Source organism: Mus musculus, chromosome 3, assembly GCF_000001635.26.
Source record: "Mus musculus strain C57BL/6J chromosome 3, GRCm38.p6 C57BL/6J".
In the NCBI taxonomy this organism is placed as follows: Eukaryota; Metazoa; Chordata; class Mammalia; order Rodentia; family Muridae; genus Mus; species Mus musculus.
This window is the reverse complement of record NC_000069.6, coordinates 129,268,551-129,283,298: the sequence shown is the minus strand read 5'-3', so window position 1 is coordinate 129,283,298 and position 14,748 is coordinate 129,268,551. Positions and strand designations below refer to the sequence as shown.

Genomic DNA, 14,748 nt, shown 5'->3' with positions numbered 1-14,748 from the left:
CTTACTACTAGATATTTTGAACTAGAATTGTCATTCTTATCTAGGTTTTTGGGACAAGAACAAGCCACGGTAAGCTAGCATTGGCTAGCATTCGGACACCATTTTAGAGATTTGACTTTTTTTTTCCTTCATGACCTGAGAGTAACTGGAACTTAGAGAAAGATAAGCAATCTAGATTGGGGAGTAGAGGAACAGTGACCATGGCTTCTCGACTTTTTCAGGTCCCCTGACCCTAATAATTATCCTCTGCAGGAGCTACATACTCAGCTGATTATTGGTATCAAAGTTTTTCAGAAGCTTTGCACCCTGCTAACATGAGAGTAGATAGATGCTAATTCCTTTGGAAGCATCTTCTGGGTTCTTCCTGAGCAAAGCATTAATTTTTCACTCTGTGTCTTTTCCAACAGTACTGTATTGTCATTGCTTATTAGTATCCATACTGCCCAAGAAACACTCTTATGAGGATGGGCATCTGAACCCCGCTCAGGAGAACGTGTGACTGTTAGAGATGTTGTCCAATAGCTACTAGCCAAGCATAGCGATAGCTGGTTGGCTAGGATAACAAGGAGAAACGTTTCACATGAACCCCTTAGATAACTTACGGGAAGTCAAAAGATGCCATCAGTCTTCCCAGGGTTAAATTCCAAAGGTTAGCCCTTCTTCCAAGGGCTTTGAGCTTGCCTAACATCCTGGTTCTGTAGAAGCTGGAGCAAGTCTCCTTCCTCACCACTGTCTGGGTCAATCTCCTAATAGAAGATTGGAGATGACTTCAGAAGACTATTGTAAGGATCAGGGAGAAGACAGATACATGGAACCTCAAAGATGATTTTTCGTACGAGTTCCTACTAAATTCTGTCACTTGATCGAAATACATGCCCCTTAGATTTTTAACAGCAAAGATGTGTCTCAAAGCTCTTCTGCACTGCTCCCTGAACCTTACAGGGAGACGTAGAGATGTGTGATTTAGGGCTGAGCCTTCAGTCTCCATTTATGCTCAGGAACTTGAGCAGCCATGTCTTCCTCACTCACCACTCTTCACCACAGAGAGGTGAGACTAGCGTTTTCTTGGATATCAACATTCGAAATACAAGCTTTAAAGACTGTTTTTCTATTTGATTTTTTTTTTCTCAAGTACTCCTGAACTATAACTTAAAAAAAAAAAAAACTTTTCCATACATTTTTGTAGAATTGACTACTATGGTATCATGGTATCATGGTGGCATCAGTTGAGTCTCAACAATGAATGCAATTTCTTTTCTTTCCTTTTTTAGTACTTACTTTATTATTTTTATTTGTGTGTGTTGGTGTGGGTACACTCACATATGTGTGGGGCACACAGAGGTCAGGATTGGGCATTGGATCCCCTAGAGCTAGAATTCTAAACAGCTCTGAGGCTACTGAGAGGGGGGTTGAGAACTGTGGTCTCCTGCAAGAACACAAAGTGCACTTAACCAATAAGCCATCTCTCTAGCTCCGAAGTACAGTGTTTTTAATTACTTAGCAGAGGAATTCTCACGAACATGAAACGCTAGGGTCACCACACTGGTCCTTTTCAGTTGAAAGTCTGGTTTTCAATTAATTGTCTTATTTACTTTCTCTCTCAGAGCTCAACTTCTGAATTATAAAATAGCTCTGAACTTGACCATGTATCTCAAATCAGAAGAGGATTTCCTACCATGGGAGAGAGTCATTTCATCTGTAAGCTACATCATTAGCATGTTTGAAGATGACAGAGAGCTGTACCCCATGATAGAGGTGACGTTAATGTTATTAGTATACCACAAATGTAAATGTTTAGTCGATTGGGGTGGCTTCTAGGGGAAGGACCTCTTGGGGAATCTCTATCTACCACATGAAGTTAAGAGATGAGGTCATGACTGGTCCTGCAGATGGGTTGTGTGATCTTTTGCACTTTAAAATATTTAGTATTTGTGTTTCTGTATGTCTCCAAAAGGTATCAATTTTAATATCAAAGTGAATATAAGACTGTTTTATTTAAAAATTTAACACATTATAAATTAGAACACGCTTTGAAATGGAGTTACCTGCTAAATTTATTTTAACAAAATACAGCAAAGTAAAAAAAATATATTACCTCCACATTGATATTTTTGTTTTATTTTTCATCTCTACTTACCTTTTCTTTGTTATTTCCATAGCACTTTGGCAAGCTGCTTGCAATTTTAAACAAATTCTTTTTCTAAGCACTGATCCAAACCTCTCAGGTCTAGTAGGGGAAAGATTACAAGGGGGGCTCTTGGTTGACAGGAGATTCAGAGACGTAGCAATTTCTTACTCATGGTGTCCTGTGCTTCTCTTTCAGACGTACTTTCAAGGCCAAGTGAAGCCCGTTGCAGATTTGCTGGGATGGCAGGATACCGGAAGCCACATCACAAAGTTATTTCTTACCTTTTAAAAACTAATATTCACTTAACATTTGTGTATTTGTGTTTTAAGATATAGTGAACATTTGCTGAGGCCCTGGCTCTGTGCTTGTTTGTTTTTGAAGGTTACTCCGGGCCTCTATCTTAGGATTCGCATGCAAGATGGGGGACAGAGAAGCCTTGGGCAATGCTTCCCAGTTATTTGACTCCTGGCTGAAAGGGAGCGCAAGGTGACTACTTATGTTGTTTGCCTGTGGAGAAGATTTGAAACAAAGTGTGAACAAACACAGAAGATGCCTGAAACATTGTTTCTTCTTGCAGTATTCCGGTAAACCTCAGGCTGCTTGTGTACCGCTATGGAATGCAGAACTCTGGCAATGAGGCAGCGTGGAACTATACCCTAGAGCAGTATCAGAAAACATCGCTTGCCCAAGAGAAAGAAAAACTGCTCTATGGGTTAGCTTCAGTGAAGGATGTTAAACTCTTGGCAAGGTAATCTGTTCCCGGTTTGCTGTTTGCTTTCTGGTCCTGGGGATTAAATCCAACCAATGCTTTGTCTGTACCAGGCAAGCCTTTAAGCATTACTATGTATACTTATGTGTAATTTATTTTTTCACTTCTTTCTTTCTTTCTTTCTTTCTTTCTTTCTTTCTTTCTTTCTTTCTTTCTTTCTTTCTTTCTTTCTCTCTCTCTCTCTCTCTCTCTCTCTCTCTCTCTCTCTCTCTCTCTCTCTCTTTCTTTCTTTCTTTCTTTCTTTCTGTTTGTTTTCCAGATAGGGTCTCACAGGATGGCCCTGTAGGTTAACCTTAAGGCAATCTCCCTGTTTCTGCTTTCCACGAGGCCTGACATGTTTTAATGTGTACTTTAAAATAAATTTGAGGAACTGGAGAGATGGCTCAGCAGTTAGGAACACTTGGCTGTTCTTCCAGAGGACCCCAGTTCAACTCCCAGCACCCACATGGTGACTCACACCTGCATAACTACCACGGGAGTTCATGGCCTCTTCTGGCCTCTATGAACACCAGGCTCTAAAGTGGTGCACAGATATGTACACATAAAATAATAATAATAATAAAAGATTAAATAACTAAAGTAAAATTGGTTTCGATTAACTAAAGAACATGACCATCTTGACATTTGTCAACACATTATGCTAGGCGGCATGGTGCTAATTATATGTGTTAAAGAATTTAGCAACTACTTTGCGTGCTTTAGCAAGACCTGGATGCATGTGCAGGAGAAGATTGCACAACAAAGAAAAACCGATTGCCTTCAGGGCCCACGGTATCAGTATAGTTTCTAGAATTTCGGCGGCTTAGTGTGTCAAAATGTTTCCTAAGACATTCCTTGAGAAAGACAAGTTGTACCCCCTTATCGTATCTGCTGTAGAAAGTGGTTTGAGTGGTTAATGATTTTTGTAATCTACTTGTGAGTTTGAAGCAATATATTTTAGACCTTGAGTGATGACCATAACACAGTGAGGTTTGGTAGCAAGTTTGGAGTGAAGTGAGGGGTTCTCTGGAACTCCTTGCTTTTCTGAGCACGTGGTAAACATGCTGCTGCATTTCACACGAAACCAGGTTTATGCGTACAACTGCAAGAGCCTAAAAAGGTAGCCACCTCTGCTTTCTATCTGACTGGGACTAAAAGTCAATATAATGAGGAACCACGGATGCTGGCTGTTTTTGTCTGCAAGTCTGTTTTTTAAATAAATTGTTAAACCCTAGTTTATGGAGTCTATGAAAGTAAGTATCGGAGAGTTTCCTCACTCCCATATTTTCCTTTTATACAAAGGAGACACACATCCTTTTGTAGTGATGGAGAGAGGGATGCTCTGTTTTTCTTCCTGGTCTTCCTGAAGGAATTGATCTAAGTTGATCCTGGGCCAAGTCTACTGGGTTTTAACCAGTCACATTTTACCTGCTAGAATACTGTCTGTCTTCTAGAGAGGAATGCTGTGGTCAGTCATGTCTTCTGATCATGAAGTGCTTGTGATGTATAATACTTTAGTTTGCCCAAGGGCTTCTTCAGTATCCCTGAATATCTTTTTTAAGAGACTGAAAATAAGTCTAGGGTTCATCTACACAGCCAACAAGCCAAAGCAACAAGGGTGTTCCTGAAACCAATTAATATAGTCACCTCATCTTGCCTATGAGGTATATCATCCTGTTTTGCTCCCAATCCATGCTGGGCATTGCACAACTAAATATTGATCTACAGTACTTTCCCTTGTAGAATGAAAGGACACCATGGCATTTTCGAATGTCCCACAGAATATGAGCTTACCTTAAAACTTGAGTTTTCTTCTGTCTCATTTATGATAAATTTCTTAGGTCAAATGTCTTCCTTCTCTACTGCGGTGCCAGAGCACCCAAGAAAACAACTTAAAGTGAGGAAATATTAATTTTGACTCATGGCTTAGCGATCTGAGTTCACATTCCAATACTCTCAGTCCTGACAGAAGGCAAAAACATCACAGTAGAAGCGTCAGGAGAAGGAAGGCTATTCATCACATGTCAGCCAAGAAACAGGGAGAAACAGAGAAGGAGAGACAGCATGCACCCCTCAAAGTGATCTACCCCTAAGCAGGACCTCTTCACAGCCTATTGAGTTAAGCATTCATCACAATGGATGAATCGACTGATGAAAATGGCACCATCATGGTGCAAATACTTTTGATACATTACCAGCTGAGGACCAGGCTTTCAACTATAGACCTTTGGGGCCATTTTACATCTAGACTCCAGCATTAAGTATGCTCAACTTTGATAAAGTATAAAATGTCAGAAAAATCTATACATTTCATTCTTTTTGGATAAAAGCTATTTCTCTAATCTACCTCACATCTCAAGTTGAACAGTAATCTTTTAAATGTATTTATTAACTCTTCTTTCCCCCAAAAATATGAATCGTTTAAGTCAAAATGCAGGAAGCCATTGAATGAGACAAGAAGATTATTAAAATGAATCTGATTATTAGCAGTAGATATTTTTGAGGTGCCTTTTTCACAGTAAACAAAACATGTGGTGACTTCAGATAGAAGTAATTCTAATAGCAATATAGACTTAGAAGGTCAACTCTAGTTAACACCACAGCATCACAATTGATAAACATCTATTTGTTTTTCTTTAATTTATTCTAGATTTATTTGTATTAAACTATAATTATACCTAGATAGCTTATATTAGCAAACAAAGTTTAAGTTTTGTCCCATAGAATAAGACCTTAAGTTTTTCTTTACATATACTTTTTAAAAATTAAGTAAGTAATTCAGCAATTAAGTAAGTTCTTGTATTCAATAATTGGTCTTTATCAGAGCAGTTGTTCAAATTTAGTTTGTTTTGATATTTCTAAAATGATTTAAGTTTTAAATTAATTGAATTTTCAATAACCATTTTAATATTCAATATTAGCTAAATTTAAATTATTAGATTTAGGTGTTTGTATTTCAGTACTCACCAAAACTAGAGGTTATTCTTTTTTTAATTATTTATTTAATGTATGTGAGTACACTGTAGCTGTCTTCAGACACACGAGAGGGCATCAGATCCCATTACAGATGGTTATATCCACTATGTAGTTGCTGGGAATTGAACTCAGGACCTTTGGAAGAGCAGTCAGTGCCCTTAACCACTGAGCCATCTCTCTAGCCCTAAGGTTATTTTTAAAGAACAGTTAAATACGCTGATATGAGGTCCGTAACACACATACACTTCCAGGTCTGTGTTCATTCAGAGATGATGCATCTATCCCTGAAGAGACTGGAGGCCCCAGGGAGTTTAGAGGTCATGTGGGGTGGGGGGAGGGGGCATCCACGTGGAGAGGGGGTGGGGGGAGGGGGCATCCACGTGGAGAGGGGGTGGGGTGGGGAGGAGGGATGTAGAACAGACAAAGGGTGGATGGGGGGGTGGGGAATGGAATATGGAGTGTTAAAAATAAATGTAAAATAAAATTAAATTAAAAAACAAAACAAAACAAACAAAACCCATCTTTCCCCAGTTGCCATATTTAACTCACTCTGTCAGCTGACACCTCAAGAATTGAATTGCTGGGTTGAAAGCTGGGAAAACTTTAAGCAACAGTCAATATTCAAAGTTCACTTTGAAGCCGTTTTCTTCTTGCCTTCTCTTAGGTATCTGGAAATGCTCAAAGACCCCAATATTATTAAAACTCAGGATGTATTTACCGTCATCCGCTACATCTCCTACAACAGTTATGGGAAGACAATGGCCTGGAATTGGATACAACTCAACTGGGACTATCTGGTCAGCAGGTGAGATGATCAGATAACGGCCTCTTGTCCTCCTTGTTTGACACACCTTACAGGTGCCATCTTTTTGTCTTGGCTGTGCTTTCTCTGACCTCTGTACCACACCAAAGTGGCATATTGCTAAGGTAAAGGGACACACTACTGTTCTGGGTGTGTTCATTTAGACACAATTCATTTTTCTTTCTTTCTTTTTTTTAATTAGATATTTTTTCATTTACATTTCAAATGCTATCGCAAAAGTCCCCTATACCTTCCCCCCGCCAGGTAACCCAATCACAAAAGAAGTAACTTGGTATGAACAATTCATTTTTCTTAAAGTTACTGCTTCTGGTTGATCCACAGGATTCTGAGATCTGGAGAGAGAGAACTAAATTGCACTATTTTTTGTTTAATTAAAATGAGTTAATATGGGGCTGGAGAGATGGCTCAGTGGATAAGGGCACTAGCTACTCTTCCAGAAAATCCAGGTTCAATTCCTAGCACCCACATGGCAGCTCACAACTGTTTGTAACTCCAGCTTCAGGGACTATGACACCCTCACACAGACACGCATGAAGGTAAAACACTAGTGCACATAAAAACTGCAATAATAAATGAATTAATATAATTCTTCACACTATATCATTGCATAGCAAAATGTCAGATAGGTGTTTAGTTCTCAGCTCCTATTTGCTGAAAACTAGATGAAAATTCCTGGAGTTGAGCTCCAAGAAGAGCCCTATGTTCTCAGAACTTTCATCTCCCTTGACCAGATAATAAACTCTAAGTATTCTGAATATTTTTTAAAAGAGATCTACATTTTTTAGGCGATAGTACTTTGGGAGGTGGGGTGGGTGGAGACTTGGTCTAGTCACCTCTGTGTGTGTGTGTCATGTGCGTGGTGTGTGGGTGTGTGGTATATGTGGTGTGTGTGTGCACCTGCGTGTGCGCACGTTCATGTCCATGGTTCACCTGTTTGTAATTACTTCAGTGAAAGACTTGGTTTAAACTGAGCAAATCTATTCAACAAGCACATGCCATCTGAGCATATGAGTTAATCTTGGGCGAGGAGCACTTTCTGTTTATAAAGATGGGTTACCTACTATATGTTCTCAGTTAGCTGAAACACTCCGAGTCTATATATGGTGCAAGAAATTTATATAAATAAAACACAATGTTTACCTTTGAGTTATTGTGAAAAGATAAAAATATCTTGTGTTTATTATATAACTTAACAATTAATAAGTAGAAAAAGACCTTATAGGGACCATAAACATCTGGCTTTAGAGTAAACATGTTAGATCTTATAAACTAAGCCTTTTTCCAAGGGCAGTGAATTGATTGACCATTGTCAGAGCTATGCCCAGAAGCCTCGCCTGAGGCTTTTAATATTTCTTCATCATTGGCTGCTCTAACATTCATGAGATATTATTGCAGATGGACCCAACACACACACACAAATCATACAATAGCCACATGTCTGTTACACAAAAGGCATTATTAATTATGTTTGGTTTGAAGAAATAGAATTTCCCTATGAAAAATTGTAAAAGACAAGTTAAATAGAAATGAGCCAAATTTTATTCAAATATTTCCAAACTTCTAAATGCTTTCCAAATTTTGGATTGAGTGCTGTTTCTGCCTGTGTTTCAGAACAATTTATTTTTAGCCTCAAATACATGATCTGTTTTTCTACTAAGCTTTATGACTGCTGTTTGCCAGATCACTGCTGTGTTTTCCAGTTTAAACCTTGAACACAAAGCTCCAATCTCTATGGGAAATGACTCTTCACCCTGTGCCTCCTCAACCCTTAGGTACAACTCTGAGGATCAGTGAGTTTAGTTGGGCAACAGTGAGGTTTGATCAAATTTGATTTTAGTTTGTCACGGATGAAAAAATTCATTAATTTTGACATAATGAACATGGCGTAAACATCTCAAGAAAATTTAATAAGCACGTTATTATAAGTTTTGAATATATCAAAATAATTTCTATATGATCTAATATTAGGTTTACACTTGTTAAGTCGAAGCAGACGATCTCATCTAAGTTTTTCAAGCCATTTAAGATATACTTGAATTCTTACTGTAGTTTTAGCTACTTTGATAAAGACATAGAACGCTTCTGCACTTCCTGTGATATTGGGCCCTTGAGATGAACACAATTTGTTGCAGCATTGGTAGTGTCTATATAAGTATTTGCAGTTTTTATTCGTTGCATTTGTTGCTAACTCCCAAGTACTTCTCTTAGTTTTTAGTTTATAAGACTCAAACAAGAATAATAATGCAGAAATTATAGTCCATTTAAAAAACTATGACTTGCAATTAGCAGCTGTTCATGGGACTCGTAGACTCTCACTGCAGCAACAAACACATTTTGCCTTTTAAAAATTCCCATCTTCCTCTTACAACACCAGTATGTATACTCTTCAGAAACTGGGTGGTAGTAGTGTTTAAGTAATCTATAAAATGGAATTGGTCAGAAATAACTTCTGCCATCAGATCGGTGTCTATTCTTGAGTCGTTTCTCTATGAATGCTTATTAGACACATGTGGAATCACGCTAGCCACATGTTTTTATGTTTTACTCTTTTCATAGCATATTGCTACTGAATAAAAGAATTTTACGGTTTCTGGTAAATGGCGCTTTACAGTAACTGCCCATTTCCCAGGAAGCTCCCGTACTTAGTGTTGTTCTTAAATATCCTCATTATCATTTTCTTTCTTCATTTTTAATTTGAAATTTATTTTACTTTATATGTATGCGTGTTTGGTCTGCATATATATATGTGTGTGTGTGTACCATATGCATGTCTGATACCTAGAGAGGCCAGAAGAAGGCATCAGATCCTCTGAAACTGGCATCACAGATAGTTGTAAGCCACCATGAAGGTGCTCAGAATTGCACCCTGGTCTTCTAGAAGAGCAACAAGTGTTCTTAACTGTCGAGCTATCTCTCTAACCCCCAATACCTCATTTTAAATTGTAATTCTTCCCTCTAGTGAGTAATGTAGGGCACACATTATGCGCTAGGCTTGATCTTTGGTATTGGGGCTGCAATGAGGAAGACAAACAGACCCAACTTTCTGCTTTTGCAGAACTTAATGTGTTGGTGAGAGCAATGTTATTATAGCAAGAGTTACACAGATGCATGCATGAAACCTTAGTCATTACCCAGGAAAGAGGCTCAGGGGACAGCAAAATAATGCAACTAAGGGGAAACTAAGCAACCTGAAAGAAGTTGGCGGCAAGGTCTCCCTAAGGAAGTTCAGGCTGAACTGAAGGAAGGGCAGGAATGAGCTGGGTAAACAAAACCTTGAGGATCTTGGCTGAAGCTACCAGGAAAGAAAGGGATAAAGGTCAAAAGGGATAGAGTCGTGTTAAAGTTTGACTTTTAGTCCAAGAACAATGATAACTCAGTCACTAGAAGTTTGAAACAAAGTGAAATGATGGGTTTATTCTGAAAAAGCATGCTTGGGTCGGCGATAGGGAAGTGTAGGCACCAGGGAGACCAGAGTGGAGTTCAGAAACACAATCAGCTTCTTTAATAGGCCCAGCAAAAGGCAATGGTCAACTGGCAGCAAAAGACAGTGAGACCTATACCATGGAACAATAGTAAAGATGAAAGATTCACAGGCATGGAGGGGCATGGAAGTAGGAGAGGAAAGAGGTGACCAGGGCAAGCCTGGGTTTGTAGCAGGGTTCAGCTTGCTAAGCATTCATTTATCTATATATCTGTCTGTCTGTCTGTCTGTCTGTCTGTCTATCTATCTATCTATCTATCTATCTATCTATCTATCTATCTATCTATCTATCTATCTCCTTCCTCCCTCCCTCCCTCTCCCCCTCCCTCCCTTCCTTTTTTTTTTTTGTTTTTTTTTGTTTTTTTTTTTTCAAGACAGAGTTTCTCTGTATATCCTTAGCTGTCCTAGGACTCACCATGAAGACAAGGCCTGCCTTGAACTCACAGAGATCTGCCTGCCTCTGCCTCCCAAATGCTGGGATGAAAGGCGTGAGCCACCACCACCATCTTTTTTCTTTTAAGGGTATGAGGGGAGTTGTTTTTGTTGTTGTTGTTTACTGCTTTTCGTTTTTCAAGACAGGGTTTCTCTGTATAGCCCTGGCTGTCCTGGAACTCACTTTGTAGACCAGACTGGCTTCAAACTCAGAAATCCACCTGCCTCTGCCTCCCAAGTGCTGGGATTAAAGGCATGCGCCATCACCGTTTTGTTTGTTTTGTTTTTTGTTTTTTTGTTTTTGTTTTTTTTAAAGAAAAATATGGCCTCTTGTCTGATTCCACTTAAAAAATTTGAGTAAACTGAAAATCAAAAAAAAAAAAAAAAGCCAGCTAGATTTATTGATATAAAAGCCATTAGTAACTCTAGAAAGAGCTATTTAGGACATGATGGTCAAAGCTTTCAAGAGCCAGTTCCTTTTTTCCACTGTGTGTGAGCGCCTGACTCACCAGCAATAGGATCCTTCTGCACACGTTTATTGGGAGAGCTCAATTACAGAGGCGAAAAGACCCTGAGCCAAGAAATGGCGCTGCTTATATAGGCCTAGGAGTGACATGTCCATACCTGATTGGTTATGCTACCAGTACCTCATTAATATGCATCGGGCCAGGCAGTGACTCGGCAAAAAACTCTTATGCACATGCGCACATTGGTTGTTTACCCATAATCATGGGCGGTGGCCAGTGGTAGCCAGCGCCATCTTGTAGTGGCGTTTGCTGCTTCCCACAACTGTGGAATTTTAGGATTGGACTCAGGGCATCAGGTTTGCATGACTTGAGGTTTTTTATTCCCTGAGACATCTTATATCTTCCTACTGTGTCTAGTTTCCTTTGAAAGCTACTTTACACACACACACACACACACACACACACACACACACACACACACACTCTTGTATACACACACACTCACATGTACAGTCATACACACATGAGTGTACCACCTGTGCACATGCATACACACGCATACACACACTTGTGCAAACACACACACACACACACGAGTGCGCACACCTATGCACATGCACACGTATTCACATGCACATACATACACACTCACATACATACACACACAAGTGTACAGAGCTGGACACTCATACATGCACACATGTGCACACATGAGTGCGCACACACACACTCGCACACAAACACACACCTTTGTCATCTAGTAAAAGATTTCATGCTTGAAAACGAATATTCTGATTTATTCTCCTCCATTTCTCTACAGATTTACAATCAATGACAGATACCTTGGCCGGATCGTCACCATAGCTGAGCCCTTCAACACTGAACTGCAGCTCTGGCAGGTATGGAGGCCGATTCCATTCTGCTTGTCTAGGAAGAAACAAACTTGAACTTTCCTCCAATCAAATCCCAGATGCAAGAAGGGGGGAAAAGCCCCTATATCTAATTAATTATACACTACTTTCTTTCCTAACCTGAAAAATGATTCAAATGACAAAGAAATAATGAGGTTTAAAAACTGAGAAACCTAAGGCCTGGGAAGGTTGGGGCTGGCTCATGGAAGTGTCTTTCCTATCCAGGTGGCCGTCTGTGACTCTGAGATAAGTTGGGTTGAGATTTGAGTCCATTCAGAATTGAGAGTTTGGGATGTTTGAAACTAATACCAATTCTCTGAAATCCCAGCAAAGGAAAAAAAATGTCAATAGGACAAAGAGATGCCATGAAGTTTCCATGTCTGTGTATTAGATAGTGCAATGTTTTGATTCTTGTATATGTTAAGAAACAAAATCATTCTTACTTTTGAAAATGGCAGCATTACTCTGGTTTAGGGGTAAGCTCAGGAGAGAGGGGTAAGACAGAGTATAGAACTTTGTTGAAGAGAAATTTTTCTTATAAGTCTTTAGGAAATGAAAGCATATGAAACCCTCCAGACCCCTAGGATAAAAGCTGGAGAAAACTGATCACATCACAGATCACAGCGTCCACAGAATACTTTAGTAAATGTGCAGACAATAGGGAAATCCACAGAAGTGGGTGGTGACCTCTTTCCCGATCAATGCCTCTTGTGGTTACGCCAGCTCACAGGGACCCTCAAGCCAGAGAAGTGACTGCTCATGCACCTGGCAGGCTTGTTCTGAGTGCTGCACCAGGAGATGCCATCCAAACAGATCCCCCATAAGAAGAAACAGAGCTAGTTTCCAAATGGAACTTCTGAAGAAGCAGGCTTCGAATGGTTTTTCTAACTACTCCCCCTGCCTTTTCTAGATGCAGAGCTTTTTTGCAAAATATCCAAATGCTGGCGCTGGAGCAAAACCTAGAGAGCAAGTGCTGGAGACGGTGAAGAACAACATCGAGTGGCTAAACGTGAACAGACAGTCCATCAGAGAGTGGTTCGCTAGCCTGCCGTAGGACGGACAGTGAAAACACGTGCAAGGGTGAAGGCACGTCATCTGTGCCTCTGCTGCACCGTGGGCGGAGCCTGAGATGGCCTGTTTTACAGACCGCAGAGGGGAGCCTTTGAAACCAGTTCTGCTTTTGCTAAGTACTGTATTTATGTCACGCAAAGCTTTTAAATTATTCCTCTTTGTTTTTGCAGGAAGATACTAATAGAGTATTTAATATACTCAGGGATTTCTGCTAAGTGTTCTTCATGGGAAAGTCTTTACAAACTGAAGGGTTTAATAGTCACATTAATGTCTTTAATATCATTCCTTGTATCTTAGATCTGTGAAAATGGAGCAATTTGGTCCTAGCTTTACATTTTTAGTACCAAAGAAACACCACTTAATCTTCTCTCTTGATTGATTTTTAAAGTTTAAATACCAGTACTTGCAGGGTGTATTGCCATCTTAATCTTTATTTTATTATTCAGAATTACATAGACCTAATATCATTTTATTCACAAATGTCTCACTGCTTTAAATCCTACCAAAGTAACCTTGGCTTAAGTTTTGATCAAGGATTGAAGGAATGAGCCAAAGAAATGACTGACTGTTGCCTTTGGTCTTACAAAATCAGACAATGCTGTATTCTTTTTTTTTTTTAAATAAATTTAAATTATTACCTTGAAAAACACATTGTTTCCCAGTATCACCTTACTCCTGAGTGAATGTGACGGCACCATTCCCCAAATAATTTAGCACATTACAAGTGTGCTTCAAGAGCCTGACCTTGGTCACGCATGATGCACTGCTGTCTCTCCTGATGCGTGCAAAGTTCCCTTCAAATGAGCTATGAAATTAGTGGGCATGGGGGCGCTTAACTGCGCTCCATGGATTTTTATAGGGAAGAATGAAAGTAATTGGAAACTGTTCAGGAAGGAGAGAAGGCGGATTTAAATTTAACTTTGCCCTCCCTAGCAGCAAAAGTGTGAAAATGGAGAAAGTTGAGGTTGTCCTCCAGCAAAGCTGCACATCTAAGGATATGTCTTCTTATAGATAAATTTTATATATACACCTTTAAATGTAAACCAATATAGAAGACCACTAATAAAAATTATATATGTAGACTGGTGAGATGGCTCAGGGTGACAACCTATGTTCCATTTCCAGGCTCCACAGGGTAGGAGGAGCGAGCCCAAGCCTGCTGATAGTCCTCTGACCTCCAGACATGTGCTGTGGTGTAGTGTATAGTATGTGTGTGTGTGTGTATTTGTGTGTGCAGGGGTATGTGTTTGTATGCGGGTATGGGTGCGTATGTGCCCGTGATCACAGGCACACATACTAAATTAATAAATAAAAACTTTAATTTATGCGTGAGACTGGACAGACGATGTTAGCTTCATAGGAGCTGGTGGCCAGGGTCTGTTGATTGTGGCACTTGATGATCACAATGGCAGTCCAGTCGGCAGAAGAGACAGAATCCCTGTTTTCTCATCTGTTCCATTGAGAAAAATCTAAATTTACTTGGAAAATTCAGAGCTGGTTTGAGGAGAATCGAGGGCACTATGCACGCAATAAAAGATGCCATATTTCAATTTATTTCCATAATAGGCCCTCAACCATGTACCCCACTGCCATACTTACAGTTGTCTGAGATCAACAAGTGGCTTTAAAAGAGTAATGGAGGAAGTGAACGTGGGGTGTGGTGGGGGGACACAGAGGGAAGACAGGGTGCAGAACCAGGGTTCCCTCCTGA

At 39.7% G+C, this 14,748-nt stretch overlaps 1 protein-coding gene across 1 annotated transcript in view; it reads left to right on the top strand.

Moving 5' to 3' along the window:
- The window catches only part of Enpep (glutamyl aminopeptidase), a 63,573-nt gene extending 49,451 nt beyond the window's left edge, over window positions 1-14,122 (top strand). The window contains exons 14-20 of the mRNA NM_007934.3: window positions 1,605-1,755; window positions 2,324-2,397; window positions 2,510-2,614; window positions 2,706-2,876; window positions 6,517-6,657; window positions 11,876-11,954; window positions 12,877-14,122. Coding sequence (NP_031960.1) covers window positions 1,605-1,755; window positions 2,324-2,397; window positions 2,510-2,614; window positions 2,706-2,876; window positions 6,517-6,657; window positions 11,876-11,954; window positions 12,877-13,020 — 865 coding nt within the window. The 3' untranslated portion in view covers window positions 13,021-14,122. The remainder of the gene's footprint in view (window positions 1-1,604; window positions 1,756-2,323; window positions 2,398-2,509; window positions 2,615-2,705; window positions 2,877-6,516; window positions 6,658-11,875; window positions 11,955-12,876) is intronic.
- Window positions 14,123-14,748: the final 626 nt, after the last annotated feature.